General features: G+C 43.1%; 1 protein-coding gene across 1 annotated transcript in view; it reads left to right on the top strand.

The window, feature by feature from the left end:
- The window catches only part of LOC118388352 (caM kinase-like vesicle-associated protein), a 91,020-nt gene that overhangs the window by 57,646 nt on the left and 15,405 nt on the right, over nt 1–17,969 (top strand). The window contains exon 2 of the mRNA XM_052526663.1: nt 17,662–17,769. Coding sequence (XP_052382623.1) covers nt 17,675–17,769 — 95 coding nt within the window. The 5' untranslated portion in view covers nt 17,662–17,674. The remainder of the gene's footprint in view (nt 1–17,661; nt 17,770–17,969) is intronic.

Below are 17,969 nucleotides of genomic sequence, written 5' to 3'. Positions count from 1 at the left end.
TCCTGCAATGACGAGCATAGCTTCTCTAACTCGTCGATCCTACCAGTGTTGAATTCAGAAGCTTTCTCAAGGTCCACAATACTCTGGCCATGCGAAAGCGACCGTTCGAATGACGCTCTCGATTTTGGTGTCCAGCTCAGCAATAGTGGCCTTAAGATCCTCAGCTATAGCAACACGTAGCTCCCCCAAAGCCCGGGTAAGTTCTGTAAGTGTCACGTTGTTGCATGTGCCTCCCGCCATGTCTGTCTCGTTGTTTAGTGGGGAGTAGGCCTCCGCTGTGGATTTATTGTCCTTTGGTCGCTTATTACTCGGCATTTTCATATAAAAAGTTACAATCTTGTATTAGAAAGAAACGTTTGTTGTAAAAAGTGAATAAAGTAGGTTAAATTAGATTATTTTGCAAAAAAGTTGCAGGAGCCTCTCACGCACAGCCGTTCACTCCAACATGCTAGCTCCGCCCCAAAGATAACTTTTTTAACGAATCAAAAACTGAAAAATTGGGCGTGCAAAATTATTCAGCCCCTTTACATTCAGTGCAGCAAACTCAGTGAGGATCTCTGAATGATCCAATGTTGACCTAAATGACTAATGATGATAAATACAATCCACCTGTGTGTAATCAAGTCTCCGTATAAATGCACCTGCACTGTGATAGTCTCAGAGGTCCGTTAAAAGCGCAGAGAGCATCATGAAGAACAAGGAACACACCAGGCAGGTCCGAGATACTGTTGTGAAGAAGTTTAAAGCCGGATTTGGATACAAAAAGATTTCCCAAGCTTTAAACATCCCAAGGAGCACTGTGTAAGCGATAATATTGAAATGGAAGGAGTATCAGACCACTGCAAATCTACCAAGACCTGGCCGTCCCTCTAAACTTTCAGCTCATACAAGGAGAAGACTGATCAGAGATGCAGCCAAGAGGCCCATGATCACTCTGGATGAACTGCAGAGATCTACAGCTGAGGTGGGAGACTCTGTCCATAGGACAACAATCAGTCGTATATTGCACAAATCTGGCCTTTATGGAAGAGTGGCAAGAAGAAAGCCATTTCTTAAAGATATCCATAAAAAGTGTTGTTTAAGGTTTGCCACAAGCCACCTGGGAGACACACCAAACATGTGGAAGAAGGTGCTCTGGTCAGATGAAACCAAAATTGAACGTTTTGGCAACAATGCAAAACGTTATGTTTGGCGTAAAAGCAACACAGCCCATCACCCTGAACACACCATCCCCACTGTCAAACATGGTGGTGGCAGCATCATGGTTTGGGCCTGCTTTTCTTCAGCAGGGACCAGGGAAGATGGTTAAAATTGATGGGAAGATGGATGGAGCCAAATACAGGACCATTCTGGAAGAAAACCTGATGGAGTCTGCAAAAGGCCTGAGACTGGGACGGAGATTTGTCTTCCAACAAGACAATGATCCAAAACATAAAGCAAAATCTACAATGGAATGGTTCAAAAATAAACATATCCAGGTGTTAGAATGGCCAAGTCAAAGTCCAGACCTGAATCCAATCGAGAATCTGTGGAAAGAACTGAAAACTGCTGTTCACAAATGCTCTCCATCCAACCTCACTGAGCTCGAGCTGTTTTGCAAGGAGGAATGGGAAAAAATTTCAGTCTCTCGATGTGCAAAACTGATAGAGACATACCCCAAGCGACTTACAACAAGCTGTAATCACAACAAAAGGTGGCGCTACAAAGTATTAACTTAAGGGGGCTGAATAATTTTGCACTCCCAATTTTTCAGTTTTTGATTGGTTAAAAAAGTTTGAAATATCCAATAAATGTCGTTCCACTTCATGATTGTGTCCCACTTGTTGTTGATTCTTCACAAAAAAATACAGTTTTATATCTTTATGTTTGAAGCCTGAAATGTGGCAAAAGGTCGCAAAGTTCAAGGGGGCCGAATACTTTCGCAAGGCACTGTATATATGAAATGAGTAATGTAGGGTATGTAAACATTATATAAAGTGGCATTTTTGAAAGTGGCTAGTGATACATTTATTACATACATTTTTCCATTATTAAAGTGGCTAGAGTTGAGTCAGTATGTTGGCAGCAGCCACTCAAGGTTAGTGATGGCTGTTTAACTGTCACGCCCTGGTCGAAGTATTTTGTGTTTTTCTTTATGTATTTGGTCAGGCCAGGGTGTGACATGGGTTTTTGTATGTGGTGTGTAGCTTAGTGGGATTGTAGCTTAGTGGGGTGTTCTAGGAGAGTCTATGGCTGTCTGAAGTGGTTCTCAATCAGAGGCAGGTGTTTATCGTTGTCTCTGATTGGGAGCCATATTTAGGCAGCCATATTCTTTGGTTGTATTGTGGGTGATTGTCCTGAGTGTCTTGATGTCCTTAGTCTGTGTTAGTTTGCACCAGTTAAGGCTGTTTCGGTTTTCACTACGTTTATTGTTTTGTAGAGTTTGTGTTTTTTTGTATTCGTGTCACGTAGTGTAAATAAACATGGATCACAATATACGCGCTGTAGCTTGGTCCGACTCTCCTTCACCACACCTAGAAAACCGTGACAGAATCACCCACTTTAAACGGACCAAGCAGCGTGTCAACAGGCAGGAGCAGCCCAAAGAGGAGCTGCGTATTAAGGATTTCTGGACATGGGAGGAAATCCTTGACGGGAGAGGACCCTGGGCTAAACCAGGGGAGTGTAGCCGCCCAAAGGTGCAGCAGAAGAGGAAACAGGAGCAGCCCAAAGAGGAGTACAGTATGGACTATACTTCTTGGGAGGAGATAGACAGGTGGGCGGTCGACCCAGGGAGAGTGCCGGAGCCCGCCTGGGATTCGATGGAGCAGTGCGCGGAAGGTTACATGAGAATGAGGTTGTCGAAGCAAGCACGACGGCGCGGACGGAAGCCCGGGAATCAGCCCCAAAAATGTATTGGGGGGGGCTTACAGGGAGTATGGCAACGCCAGGTAGGAGACCTGCGTAAACTCCCTGTGCTTACCGGGGGGCTAGAGAGACCGGGCAGGCACCGTGTTATGCAGTGGTGCGCACGGTGTCCCCAGTGCGGGTGCATAGCTCGGTGCGGTATAATCTAGCTCCACGTATCGGCCGGGCTAGATTGAGCGTCGAGCCAAATGCCATGAAGCCGACTCTACGCATCTGGTCCCCAGTGCGTCTCCTTGGGCTGGCTTACATGGCACCAGCCTTGCGCTCGGTGTCTCCGGTTCGCCTACATAGCCCAGTACGGGCTATTCCACCTCGCCGCACTGGCAGGGCGACCGAGAGTATTCAACCAGGTAAGGTTGGGCAGGCTCGGTGCTCAAGAGCTCCATTGCGCCTGCACGGTCCGGTCTATCCAGTACCACCTCCACACCCCAGCCCTCCGGTAGCAGCTCCCCGCACCAGGCTTCCTGTGCGTGTCCTTGGCCCAGTACCACCAATGCCAGCACCACGCATCAGGCCTACAGTGCGCCTCGCCTCTCCTGCGCTGTCGGAGCCTTTCTCCTCTCCTGTCCGGCGCCGCTGCCGGAGTCTCCCGCCTGTCCGGCGCCGCTGCAGGAGTCTCCCGCCTGTCCGGCGGCGCTGCCGGAGTCTCCCGCCTGTCCGGCGCCAGAGCCCCTCAGCCCAGAGGCGCCAGAGCCCGTCAGCCAGGATCCGCCAGAAGTGCCCGTCGGCCAGGATCTGCCAGAAGTGCCCATCGGCCAGGATCCGCCAGTCGGCCAGGATCCGCCAGTCGGCCAGGATCCGCCAGTCGGCCAGGATCCGCCAGTCGGCCAGGATCCGCCAGTCGGCCAGGATCCGCCAGTCAGCCAGGATCTGCCAGATCTGCTAGTCAGCCAGGATCCGCCAGAAGTGCCCGTCGGCCAGGATCTGCCAGTCGGCCAGGATCTGCCAGTCGGCCAGGATCCGCCAGTCAGCCAGGATCCGCCAGTCAGCCAGGATCCGCCAGTCAGCCAGGATCCACCAGTCAGCCAGGATCCGCCAGTCAGCCAGGATCTGTCAGATCTGCTAGTCAGCCAGGATCCGCCAGTCAGCCAGGATCTGCCGGAACCACCAGCAAGCCAGGATCTGGTAGATCCATCAACCTGCCTGAGCTTCCTCTCACTCCTGAGCTTCCTCTCACTCCCGAGCTTTCTCTCACTCCCGAGCTTTCTCTCACTCCCGAGCTTTCTCTCACTCCCGAGCTTCCCCTCAGTCCCGAGCTGCCTCAGTCCCGAGCTGTCCTTCAGTCCCGATCTGCTCCTCAGTCCAGTGGGGTTCTGGGTGAGGACTACTAGGCCATGGTCGGTGTGAGGGTGGTCTATCCAGGGACGCGAGGAGAGGGGACTAAGACAATTGTGAAGTGGGGTCCACGTCCCCCGCCGAGCCGCCACCATGGACAGACGCCCACCCGGACCCACCCTATTGATTTGAGGTGCGTTCGGGGTCCGCACCTTAGGGGAGAGAGTCTATGGCTGTCTGAAGTGGTTCTCAATCAGAGGCAGGTGTTTATCGTTGTCTCTGATTGGGAGCCATATTTAGGCAGCCGTATTCTTTGGTTGTATTGTGGGTGATTGTCCTGAGTGTCTTGATGTCCTTAGTCTGTGTTAGTTTGCACCAGTTAAGGCTGTTTCGGTTTTCACTACGTTTATTGTTTTGTAGAGTTTGTGTTTTGGATTCGTGTTACATTGTGTAAATAAACATGGATCACAATATACGCGCTGCAGTTTGGTCCGACTCTCCTTCACCACACCTAGAAAACCGTGACATTAACAGTCTGATGGCCTTGAGATAGAAGCTGTTTTTCAGTCTCTCGGTCCCCGCTTTGATGCACCTGTACTGACCTCGCCTTCTGGATGATAGCGGGGTGAACAGGCAGTGGCTTGGGTGGTTGTTGTCCTTGATGATCTTTTTGGCCTTCCTGTGACATCGGGTGGTGTAGGCGGCCTGGAGGGCAGGTAGTGTGCACCCGGTGATGCGTTGTGATGCGAGCCTTACGGTTGTGGGCGGAGCAGTTGCCGTACCAGGCGGTGATACAGCCCGACAGGATGCTCTCGATTGTGCATCTGTAAAGGTTTGTGAGTGTTTTTGTTGACAAGCCAACTTTCTTCAGCCTCCTGAGGTTGAAGAGGCGTTGCTGCGCCTTCTTCACCACGCTATCTGTGTGGGTGGTCCATTTCAGGTTGTCCGTGATGTATACGCCGAGGAACTTAAAACTTCCCACCTTCTCCACTACTGTCCTGTCGATGTGGATAGGCGGGTGCTCCCTCTGCTGTTTCCTGAAGTCCACGATCCATGAATATAATAAGATGTTATGCAGAAAAATATGTTGGTAGGACAAGGCCATGTACACTCATTGGCCAGTTTTTGAGGTACACCCGTCTTGTATCTGGTCGGACCCCCCTTTACCTTCAGAGCAACCTGAATTCTTCACTTCGTGGATTCTACAAGGTGTCAGAAATGGACTCTGCCATTAGCATGACGCAAAAGGAATCGAGATTCGTCGGGCCAGGCAATGCTCTTCCACTCCTCAATTGTCAATTAAGCCGCTTTGTCATTTTTTGGCAGATAGGAGTGGAACCAAGTGTGGTCGTCTGCTGCATTAGCCCATCCGTGACAAGGATCGCCTGTTGTATTTGTCTGTTTGTTGCCCTCCTGTTGGCTTGCACGATTTTTGCAATTTTTCTTACATTTCTGACGAGTTGTTTTCGCCCACATACTGCCGCTGACTGGATGAACTGTCATGCGTGAAAAGCCCGTTTCTGAGATACTGGATCAGGTGCTCATGGAAATCAATGATTTGTGTTTACTATAGTTTAATGAGGCAATACAAATGTGATGTTTTCATCAGTTTGACATTAACTAGACAATATTAAAATAATGACAATTTGACATTAATTATATTTGATTAAAAACTTAGACAAGATTACATTTTATTAAAAGAATGCCAAAATTAATACTGATGCAACAGGGTGATCAACTTTAGATCTTACATCTGTATAGGAGGAACGGCTGCATGAAAAGTCAATATATATTCTTTTTTTTGTTTTTTGTAATTGTAATGAGACTGCAATTGAAGATTCACAAAAGAAGATGATTCACACAGATATAGAACTCTCTATGAATCATTGAGAGGAAAAATAAATATATGTGAAAATGCATGACTACGGTGGAGTTGTGACATGCTGGTCTGACCAGATACAAAGCAGCTGTACATGGAAAGCTCTGATCATAGGGTCCATGGATCTTGAATCAGCTCCAGGAAATAAAGTATGTTTGGCTGCTTTGAAAAACCGTCAGTCACCAATGAGTCTTGGCAGGCACTATCTGGTGCGCAAAGGAAGTATGTAATGTATTCATCAGAGAGGCCGCCTGTTTCGGGTACAGACAGACACAGACAGGGGGTATAGAGATGCACAATCTGAGCTAGGAGTTGATAAGAGAGAGAGGGGGATGGTAATTGTGACACAGAGAGAACTGCCTGCCTTCTCATGCTCTGAGCCGACTGTTGAGCAAATGCCGTGGGACACACTGATTCTCAGATACAAGAAACATGAACCAACACAGGCTCAGGGAGACGAGACCGCCAGGCGAATAATTCATATGATTGTGTCCCCCTCTCCATCTCTCACTTTCTTCATTCTAATCCTCCTTCTTTTATGAATGCTGATGATGGATGCCTATTTCCCTCACCCTGTTTATTCCCAATCCGATGTTCTTCCGCTCCTCTCTACTCATTATAATCCTCTCTCTCTCTCTCTCAGCTCAACATTCCTTCCTGGCCTGAAACGTTTGAAATAGCAATTCTAATATGCTGTAATATGCTGCAAAGTAACTTTAATTAGTATAAAAGCTTGCGTTATGGTGCAGGAAAAATTCTCTTCAAAATTTCAAATGAGCCATTTCACCTTAAAGTAACTGTCCAGTGTTTCCAAATTTGAATGAAATATGATATATAATTATTTACAATATGAGTGAAGTAGTGGTCCTTAAATATGTTAAAGCAGCTTTTCCATTAACCCCAACTACAGAATGGTGTGGGCATATACTGGTAATAAAAAATATTAACGCAAGTAGACTGCTGATTGACCAGCTCATCCTCAGGAGTATAACATCATACTCTATGGGGAAATAGCATGGATTTTTTTTAAAGGTCTGTTTGAGATACAAGTTGCACGATGCAGAAATAGCTCCGCCATTTCCTTTCTGCTAAAACTCAAATAGTAAGCTTAATTTCAGTTTGTGACAAAATAAGCTACTGTAGAGAATCATTATACCATCAAAACTGCTGTGAAATATATTTTCCATAACCAAGAATATTGTTTCCGCTGTTTGAAACTGGTGTACAAAACCTGATGTGAAAGACACAAAAACTAAACTTAAGAACGGGAAGAGTAGAAATGGCGCAATAGAACAGATCTACTGCTTCTTAGACTTGCTTTCAAGTAGAATGATACAGTGGTTCTTCCTGTAAAAGTTGCTTCGTACTGCAGCACACCTGGTGGGCTGCCGCAGAATTCTATGGCACGTTATTTAAGTGTCAGCCATTGTTGCCATTAATGCAAGTTAGTGCTAGTTTGACCACCAGAGGAAGACACCTTTCAGTATCTCACCTTGCGAGGATAACGACACTGAGCCTTTTTCTAAAATGTTTAATGAGTTGGAGAACACATTGGGAGGGATCTTAGACCATTTGTCCATACAAAATCCTTCCAGATACTTGATACCCTTCATCTCCGCTTATGGACTGCCCTCTTCATTTCAAACCACAGGTTTTCCACCATATTATACAGTAGGTATGGGGTTCTTCAATGCCAAACCCACCACTGGTGTGTGTTGCCAAAGAGCTCTATGATTGTTCTTCTGGAAGGTTCCCCCATCTCCACAGAGGAGCTCTGTCAGAGTGACCATCAGATTCTTGGTCACTTCCTTGACTAAGGCCCTTATCCCCCAATTGCTCAATTTGGCCAGGCGGACAGCTCTAGGAAGAGTCCTTCAACCTCATGGCTTGGTTTTTGCTCTGACATGCACTGTCATCTGTGGGAACTTATATAGACAGGTGTGTGCCTTTCCAAATATTGTCCAATCAATTGAATTTACCACAGGTGGACTCCAATTAAGCAAACAGGATGCACCTGATCTCAAATTCGAGTCTCATAGCAAAGGGTCTGAGTACTTATGTAAAAAATTGTATTTATGTTTTTTTATAATTAACAAATTAGCAAACTTTTCTAAAAACCTGTTTTCGCTTTGTCATTATGGGGTAGAATACTTTTTTTTATTTAATCCATTTTAGAATAAGGCGGTAACGTAATAAAATGTAGAAAAAGGGAAGTGGTCTGAATACTTTCCGAATGCACTGTATACTGCACTTGATTAACATCCCTGTTTTCAAGGGTTACACTGCAAAATGACTGCAGCAAAAAATATATGTTATTTTGGACGCAGTATTTGCAGCATACTGTATTTATACTGTACTCACTATAGTTAAACTGCAGTGTACTGCAGATATACTGCACTCTGACTGCAATATTTTTCATAAGGGCATCTCAGTCTCCAGACTTGAAACCCATTAAAACATGTGGTTTGAATTGAAGAGGACAGCCCATAAGCACAGATGAAGAATATCAAGGAACTGGAAGGATTCCCCCCAATATGTTCTCCAACTCATAAAACATTTTAGAAAAAAGCTCATTGCCGTTATTCTTGCAAGATGAGGTATTGAAAGGTATTGAAAACAGGGGTGTTAATTATTTTGACCGCTAACGTTTTGAGAAAGAAAGTATTACTTGTTAAATTAAATCTATTTCTCTGAGCAATTGTTTTAGTATAAAATCATTTCCATTTTTTGGGGGAGCATAATGTACTGTAGATTAGTACTTATTATTTACTTAATACAGTTTTTACTCAACTCTGTCAGGGGTGTCAAAAATGTTGGACCCCACTGTAATAATATATGCCATTTAGCAGACGCTTTTATCCAAAGCGACTTACAGTCATGTGTGCATACATTCTACGTATGGGTGGTCCCGGGAATCGAACCCACTACCCTGGCGTTACAAGCGCCATGCTCTACCAACTGAGCTACAGTATATAAGGGCTTGTTTCCTCCCTTACCCATATAAAGGCTTCAAAGTTTACTACTTTCCTTGTGTTCTTTCTAGTTATATTCAATTTCATTAAAAAATATTTTGCGAACAATTACATGATAGATTTGGACTAATGACCTCTGTCGATGGGGAAGTGGATGCCAGGCACTGTATCTAGACCTTGATTTATAAAATCACAATATCTCATCTACTGTACTGTACACAAGCTGAGTTCTAATTAATTATTTTGGCCCTCTGTTCTACTCCTTTCATCCATAAAGGTTCACTTTGAATCGGAGACAGCCTTGACGTTAATGGGACTTTTTACTGCTATACAACCTTGCTGGGAAACGTTCATTAGCATATCTGCATGCAAGGCGTTTTTACTCTTCACAGCCTAATGGCTGCAAATGCAATAATTCACTTTTTTATTGCCTTTTGTAAACATACATTAGATTTAACATGTTCATTGGTGTTATCACATCTGTTATCACATCTGGGCAACTTTCATTTAATCTGATAGGAATTTAAAGGTATTTAATTAAGAAACCCCTGCTGTTCTGATTTTCTCTTCCTCAGTAAGGTTGCAGGGAAGGTGGGTGAGGCCCCTACCTCATATGTTACACATGGTTAGAGAAATAGGCTATGGAAATAGTATAATACTGTATTGAAAGAGTGTACTGTATGGATGTTGTCCACATTGTGTACAGTTCTGTAATTGGTTGTTTTGTCGCCATACTCTTGCTAGTAGCAATTCAAGAGAAAGGGAAAAGGACAGATGGATACCTCGTCAGTTGTACAAATGAATGCATTCAACTAAAATGTGTCTTCCGCATTTAACCCAACCCCTCGGGGCCTGGAGAACAGTGGGTTAACTGCCTTGCTCAAGCCACAAGGAATGCAACCAATCACACAAAACATCTCAGGGAGTATAAAGAGTCAATCCAGAATATGCCTTAAATGTGAGTCTTAAAATATTATGCCCTTTTTGTTTACTTCTTAATGGCTAGTTGCAGCATTTCATTTCAAAGTGTTTCCCGGGGGCGACCTTTGGCTGGGTCTGCTTTGCCTCTGACAGCACTGACATTCAGCCCACACTTAACCAGCCAAACAGCCCTTAGACTGGTCCTCTCCTCCATACTGCCTAGCCTCGCACTGAGAAAACAACACACCATTCTCCAGCCTGTCTCCACAGTGGCAATTTTCCTGCAATTATCACACGTTGCTCGTTAATCCAAAAGCCAATACAGTAACATCTCAATTTTCTCTAGACTCCTCTGTACTTATTGCCTGTTTGCATGTTTTCTGCCATCTTCTTTGTGTTTCAAGTTGCTAGTACTAGAACAAACAAGTCAGGTTTGCTCACTATAACAATCCCTCTTCAAAGTCACCTTCAACAGCACAGCATATATTTTGAAGTCTTGGTTAGGTTGAGTGAAATGGTGTAATAACATGTCCTCAAAGCCTTTATTTTCAGTGATCCTCTCTCTCATCGGAGTGCAAGAAGTAAAAGGCAAACATTAGAACATCAGCATCCTTCTGACACCAGTCTTTCCTCAGGCAATACAGTTGTCTTCCTGCCCCTCCATATTGACCATATCATAGTCACTTAACTGCAGGGTGGGAGAGACACATTCATAGCCATCCTACCTCTGCAGCAATCCCCAGAAGTCAGGACGAAATTAATGTTAGGGATGTTTATTTTGGAATGGTGCAAGAAAGAGGTATAGAGGGAGAAAAAAAGAGAGCGAGGGCATTCAGACAGCAATGCAACACTTGCACACACTTCCTCCATTGCATTAGAGAGAGATATAGAATTAGAGACATAGAGAAATGATATCGAGAAAAAGAGTGAGAAAGAAAGAAAAGTAAACAACAAAGTCTCAGCAGAGACATTTCATGGTGGGATTAGGCAGGATGACAGTTCTCTTCTGTAGGTAAAGCTTACCAACCCAGACAGATACCACTCATTTTCCCATTGCATTCGTCATACCGTCAGGTAAAATAATCCCCTTTACTGCAGTGTTTAATCGGTGTGTTTAACTTAATCCCAGTTTTATCCCAACACAAGAGGTAAGGGAGTTTCACATCAATTTCAATGGACATGAGAGAAATTTAATTTGCTCATCACCTTGCCTCATTGGAAAAAGTATGCTGCTTCTAACAATCCTGGCTCTTTGTCCTTATCCATTTTCCTTCTCATAATTCATTGCTGTGTCTGCAGAAAATCATCAGTGATATAGAAGGCCGCCCCCGGCAGGGCTACTGGCTGTGTGAGTGTCACACTGCCGAATGCTGTAAAGCATTTCACACAATCTCTTCACCCCATTGGAAGATTACAGTAGAAACACAGGATGATACTGCTCGACATATGCGGATGGTGATTACACTGTGTCATTGCATACTTGATATCACTGCCTTGTCTCTAAGTGAATGAGTCAATTATATGCGATAAGTAGTTTGAAGTGTGTACTTTAAGTTAATTCTTAGCCTTTTTTTTCAGGGAATCTAAGAATAAGTACCAAACTCAGCTAAAAAGAAACATCCCTTCCTCAGGTCCCTGTCCTTCAAATATAATTTGTAAAAATCCAAATAACTTCACAGATCTTCATTGTAAAGGGTTTAAATAATGTTTCCCATGCATGTTCAATGAACCATAAACTATTAATGAACATGCACCTGTGGAACGGTCGTTAAGACACTAACAGCTTACAGATGGTAGGCAATTAAGGTCACTGTTATGAAAACTTAGGACACTAAAGAGGCCTTTCTACTGACTCTGAAAAACACGAAAAGAAAGGGTCCCTGCTAATCTGCATGAACGTGCCTTAGGCATGCTGCAAGGAGGCATGAGGACTGCAAATGTGGCCAGGACAATAAATTACAATGTCTGTACTGTGAGACGCCTAAGACAGCGTTACAGGGAGACAGGACGGACAGCTGATCATCTTCGCAGTGGCAGACCACGTGTAACAACACCTGCACAGGATCGGTACATCCGAACATCACACCTGCGGGACAGGTACAGGATGACAACAACAACTGCCAGAGTTACACCAGGAACGCACAATCCCTCCATCAGTGCTCAGACTGTCCGCAATAGGCTGAGAGAGGTTGGACTGAGGGGTTGTAGGCCTGTTGTAAGGCAGGTCCTCACCAGACATCACCGGCAACAACGTTGCCTATGGGCACAAACCTACCGTCGCTGGATCAGGCAGGACTGGCAAAAAGTGCTCTTCACTGACGAGTCGCAGTTTTGTCTCACCAGGGGTGATGGTTGGATTCACGTTTATCGTCGAAGAAATGAGCGTTACACCGAGGCCAGAGTACACCATACTCTGGAGTGGGATCGATTTGGAGGTGGAGGGTGCGTCATGGTTAGGTGGCGTGTTGTGTCACAGCATCATCGGACTGAGCTTGTTGTCATTGCAGGCAATCTCAACGCTGTGCGTTACAGGGAAGACATCCCCCTCCCTCATGTGGTAACCTTCCCGCAGGCTCATCCTGACATGACCATCCAGCATGACAATGCCAACAGCCATCCTGCTAATTCTGTGCGTGATGTCCTGCAAGACAGGAATGTCTGCGTTCTGCCATGGCCAGCGAAGAGCCCAGATCTCAATCCAATTGAGAACGGCTGGGACCTGTTGGATCGGAGGGTGAGTGCTAGGGCCATTCCCCCCAGAAATGTCTGGGAACTTGCAGGTGCCTTGGTGTAAGAGTGGGGTAACATCTCACATCAAGAAATGGCAAATCTGGTGCATTCCATCAGGATGAGATGCACTGCAGTACTTAACACCAGATACTGACTGTTACTTTTGATTTTGATCCTCCCCTTGTTCAGGGACACATTATTCCATTTCTGTTCATCACATGTCTGTGGAACTTGTTCAGTTTATGTCTCAGTTGTTGAACCTTGTTATGTTAATTCAAATATTTACACATGTGAAGTTTGCTGATATTAAACGCAGTTGACAGTGAGAGGATGTTTCTTCTAATAGGCCTCTAGTCTAACCAACCCCATCATCAGAGAGCTGTGTTTCCTCTGCAAGCCTGGTCTCATAGACTAAACGTTACATAGTAAAAGTATATCAGGGACACTCAGATTAGTATGATATGTTACATTTGGTATGTTTATGTACTGTAAGACAGATGGTTACTTAAGACAAAAACAAAAGTAGGGTGGTTGGTCAGGGTGGATGGGTGGGCGTATAACGCAAACGTCTAGCAACCCAAAGGTTGCAAGTTTGATTCTCATCACAGACAACTTTAGAATTTTAGCCAATAAGCAACTTTTCAACTACTTACTACTTTGCAACTACTTAGCATGTTAGCTAACCCTTCTCCTAGCCTAGCTAACATTAGCCAGCTAGCTAATGTTAACCACCGAGCTAGAATTCGTAACATATCATACATTTGGCAAATTCGTAACATACAGTACATTTTGCAAATTAGTAAAATATTGTATGTTTTCACATTTATAAGATAGAGTATGAATTGTAATTCGTAACATATTACACAAAATGAGTGATGGACATCCAGTGATGGACATCCAGAGTAGAAAGCTAATCGGCAGTTCTGTGTAAGTCAACCTGAGCATGCACAAGTAAAGTGAGTCTGAAACCATGTACATAATTATCCTTAAAGTCTATATGTTGGAGGTCAGGCTTTGTATGAAAAGTTTAAATAGGAAATTGCAGGAATTTTGACCAATAAAGGTTAGATGGCCAAGTCTCAAAAAAGGGTTTTCAGTCAATCATATTTCATGTCTTTTAGAAAGGGCTCACATAGCTTTTTTTCCACTCACAGCTGTCCCCCAGTGTTACCTATGAAGATGAGATTACAGGGTAGCAATACAGACCAAATTGAATTGTCTTGAGTTTTGTTTGCGTGTTCTACAGTCTTGTAAAGATAAGGACTGGGACAGGTAATGTATCATCCATAACGTATTTTGGGGGGCAAAAGTTGTTATAAAACATTCACTTTCATCAAGGTTTTATATGGTATATAATTGGTTTTGTTACTTTCATTGTCAGTATCCTTTTTCAGCATTATGATATCCGTAACGCTTGTGGATGTGATGGATATTGATGTATAATATCTTGGCTTCAGAAGCTTGTTTATTCACCACCATTTGTGTGATTTTCTGGGATGTGTTCTTCAGACTTTTACTGAAGCAATTCATTGTTGATATCTTGAAAATTATGTGTTTTAGCTAAGATTCTCTTGGAATATACAGTATATGCCGAACGGCATTTCTCATACATGACAGTACTGATTTCTGGATAGGAAGATGAGATGTGTTTTTCAATAATCTGTGATTAGTCCTATAGTGTATTTTTCAATTGAAAGTCCCCCAGAATATTCGGACCTTATCCAGTGTCCAGAAAAATAGTTTGCTAGTATACGCACATGTAGTATACGTACATTTGCATATGTTGTACAATATTTCAGAAAAATTGTTGTGCAAAAAAAGTTTTATATTCGTGTCTTAATTCAATTGGTAAAGGTACATTTTTACATACACAGAGTGTACAAAACATTACGAAAACCTTCCTAATATTGAGTTGCACCAATATTGGCTGCATGTCCTTTGGGTGGTGGACCATTCTTGATACACACGGGAAACTGTTGAGCATGAAAAGCAGCGTAGCAGTTCTTGACACAAACCGGTGCATCTGGCACCTTCTACCATACCTCGTTCAGGGCACTTATATTATAATATAATATTTTGTCTTATCAAATCAAATTTATTTGTCACATAAACATGGTTAGCAGATGTTAATGTGAGTGTAGCGAAATGCTTGTACTTCTAGTTCTGACAATGCAGTAATAACCAACGAGTAATCTAACCTAACAATTCCAAAACTACTACCTTATACACACAAGTCTAGGGGGATAAAGAATATGTACATAAAGATATATGAATGAGTGATGGTACAGAACGGCATAGGCAAGATGCAGTAGATGGTATCGAGTACAGTATATACATATGAGATGAGTAATGTAGGGTATGTAAGCAAAGTGGCATAGTTTAAAGTGGCTAGTGATACATGTATTACATAAATATGCAGTAGATTATATAGAGCACATTATATACATATACATATGAGATGAATAATGTAGGGTATGTAAACATTATATTAAGTAGCATTGTTTAAAGTGGCTAGTGATATATTTTACATCAATTTCCATCAATTCCCATTATTAAAGTGGCTGGAGTTGAGTCAGTGTGTTGGCAGCAGCCACTCAATGTTAGTGGTGGTCTGATGGCCTTGAGATAGACGCTGTTTTTCAGTCTCTCGGTCCCTGCTTTTCCCTGCTTTGATGCACCTCGCTTTCTGGATGATAGCAGGGTGAACTCATAACACAACGCTTCCGGTTCTTACCCATTCACCCTCTGAATGGCACACATACACAATCCAGGTTTCAATTGTCTCAAGGCTTACAAATCCTTCATTAACCTGTCTCCTCCCCTTCATTGACACTGATTGAAGTGGATTGAACAATTGACATCAATAATGGATCAAAGCTTTCACCTGGATTCACCTAGTCAGTCTATGTCATGGAAAGAGCAGGTGTTCATAATGTTTTGTACACTCAGTGAATATAAAGGGTGTGGTTCCTGGACTTGTATACTATGCAGGCTACCTGCAATTATCCAATCCTAAGGTACTATGCCTTTTGCTGACATTTTAAAAACATTCTAAAAGACAACAGATGTGTTATGAATTTGATCAAGACATCTTTCAGATTTGAATGTCTTTTTCAGACTCTGTAACATCCATAATGGAGTGTGTAACATCCATAACAGATGTTTTTCCCCTCTACAGTAATAATGGAAAAGACAATCTTTTCAAAATGATAATTTTTCTGTTCAGCTAAGCCTTTCCTTTGAAATGACAATGCATATTTTGACTTATGACTTACAAACTCAAACTTTTGCTAATATGTTCAGTCTCCCCAAAAAGCTTGTCCAGTTCATGTAACATCATAACACTTCTTATTTGCTAAATTTCTCCAACAAGTCTGATTTATGGGGGGATACACTCCCCCTAATGAGTACTGTAGACACACACATCAAAAGTTTAATTTATATTTTGTTTGTCCATTCTGTGAGACATTAAAGTTGTGATTTTACATGCAAGTGTAAAGTCCGTAATGTTGCAATCGCCCTAATCTGTAATCACTTCCACTTTTAGGATACATGTTTGTTTGCTTAGATCTGTTACTTTAGTGGACATTCATTTTACCCTGGCAGCATCCGATAGAACTCATCAGGGCTTTAAAAAAGAGAACCATAACAAGGCTTTTATATCTGTCTGTCTGTCTGTCTGTCTGTCTGTCTGTCTGTCTGTCTGTCTGTCTGTCTGTCTGTCTGTCTGTCTGTCTGTCTGTCTGTCTGTCTGTCTGTCTGTGTTATAGCCACTTGGGGAAAGACAATTGTATTTTTATTGTCTTGTATGTGCATTAGTAAAATCATTTTTTTCCTGATGAGTTTGTTAATGGCGAGGCTTGCCAGACCAGCTCTGCTTTAATTTGAATGATGCTCTAGCAGGAGTCTATTTCTTTCCCAAGCTGCATTGTCTATTGGAGGGAGGGATCAGGGAAAGGTGAATGCTTTGTCTCGCCTGCACTACACGACACAAACTCTCTCCTCGCCTGCGCTACATGACACATGGCTACTTTGAAGAATCTCAAATATAAAATCTATTTTGATTTGTTTAACACTTTTTTGGTTAATTCATGATTCCATGTGTTATTTCATAGTTTTGATGTCTACACTATTATTCTACCATGTAGAAAATAGTAAAACATTAAGAATAACCCTTGAATGAGTAGGTATATTAACTCATTCACTTATCCAGATAGATTCTCTCTCCTAAATCAAACATTTGTCAATACACTCCTTTCTTTTCATGACTTCCAAAACAGACTTCCAAAACAACTCTAGGGCCTGTCTTTATTAAGAGACGATACAATACCCCCCCCCCAAAATAACAAAATAACATGCCAATTAAGCTGTCCATAAACTCCTCTACAGTACATTTCGATGGGTTGTTCTCCAGTTTCACTCAGTGCTCTTAGAGAAGTAGAAGCAGCACTGCGATTAGGTCCATACATGTCATGCAGAACCATAAAGCACTTTCATTTTTCTGTGTCCTCTGGTGTTCTGCTCATAATCGGTCGCTCCTCTTCCCTGATTGGAAATACTTCACTTGTTGCCGTGGCAGGCTGGCAGCCTCGCTGATGGAGCACAATGCATTAGTTTCTATTCTCCTGCTCAGCCTCCGTTAGCATTTGGACCCCCCTGTCAGTCAGTTGCCTGCTGCTTTTAGAGATGAGTCGCCTAGCAGCTCCTTGCATCACGCTCTGCAGCTCATCAAAATGTGGTTTTGTTAATATAAGATTATCAAAGGCTTGTTACAGGAGCCAAGTGAAATAATCGTCTCAACAGTCGTACCATACTGTCTGCTGGCGTTGGCTGTTTATCAGTCCCTCTTTCTCGCCACTGGTGCCATGTTTCATGTTTTAGGGATGCTGTTTGATGTGGTGTGTAATAATGTAGAGTCATGGTAAATAGTGTGTGACATTCATTACATGATTCCAGGTCTCTCTCTCTCTCTCTCAGGGCAAGAGTGGCCATGCCATTTGGCTGTTTAACGCTCAGGGAAAAGAAGGATTACAACAATCCCTTAGAGGTGACTGATAAATATGACCTGGGACAGATTGTTAAATCGTAAGTATGCTGCTAGTGGTCCACCAGACTGAACAAACAGGAAATACAGGAACCCCACCATCAACCCTTTAGTATGGGTTTTTCCTTTGTATGATATGGCACCAGATTATTTGAAAATGTACTAAGTAAAATATCAATCAAAATAGATGTATACAATGTATAGGAAGGCTGTTCCCATAGCCATAATGATAAAATCATAA

This window comes from Oncorhynchus keta, chromosome 10, assembly GCF_023373465.1.
Source record: "Oncorhynchus keta strain PuntledgeMale-10-30-2019 chromosome 10, Oket_V2, whole genome shotgun sequence".
Taxonomy (NCBI): Eukaryota; Metazoa; Chordata; class Actinopteri; order Salmoniformes; family Salmonidae; genus Oncorhynchus; species Oncorhynchus keta.
This window is presented reverse-complemented; position numbering and strand designations above follow the sequence as displayed.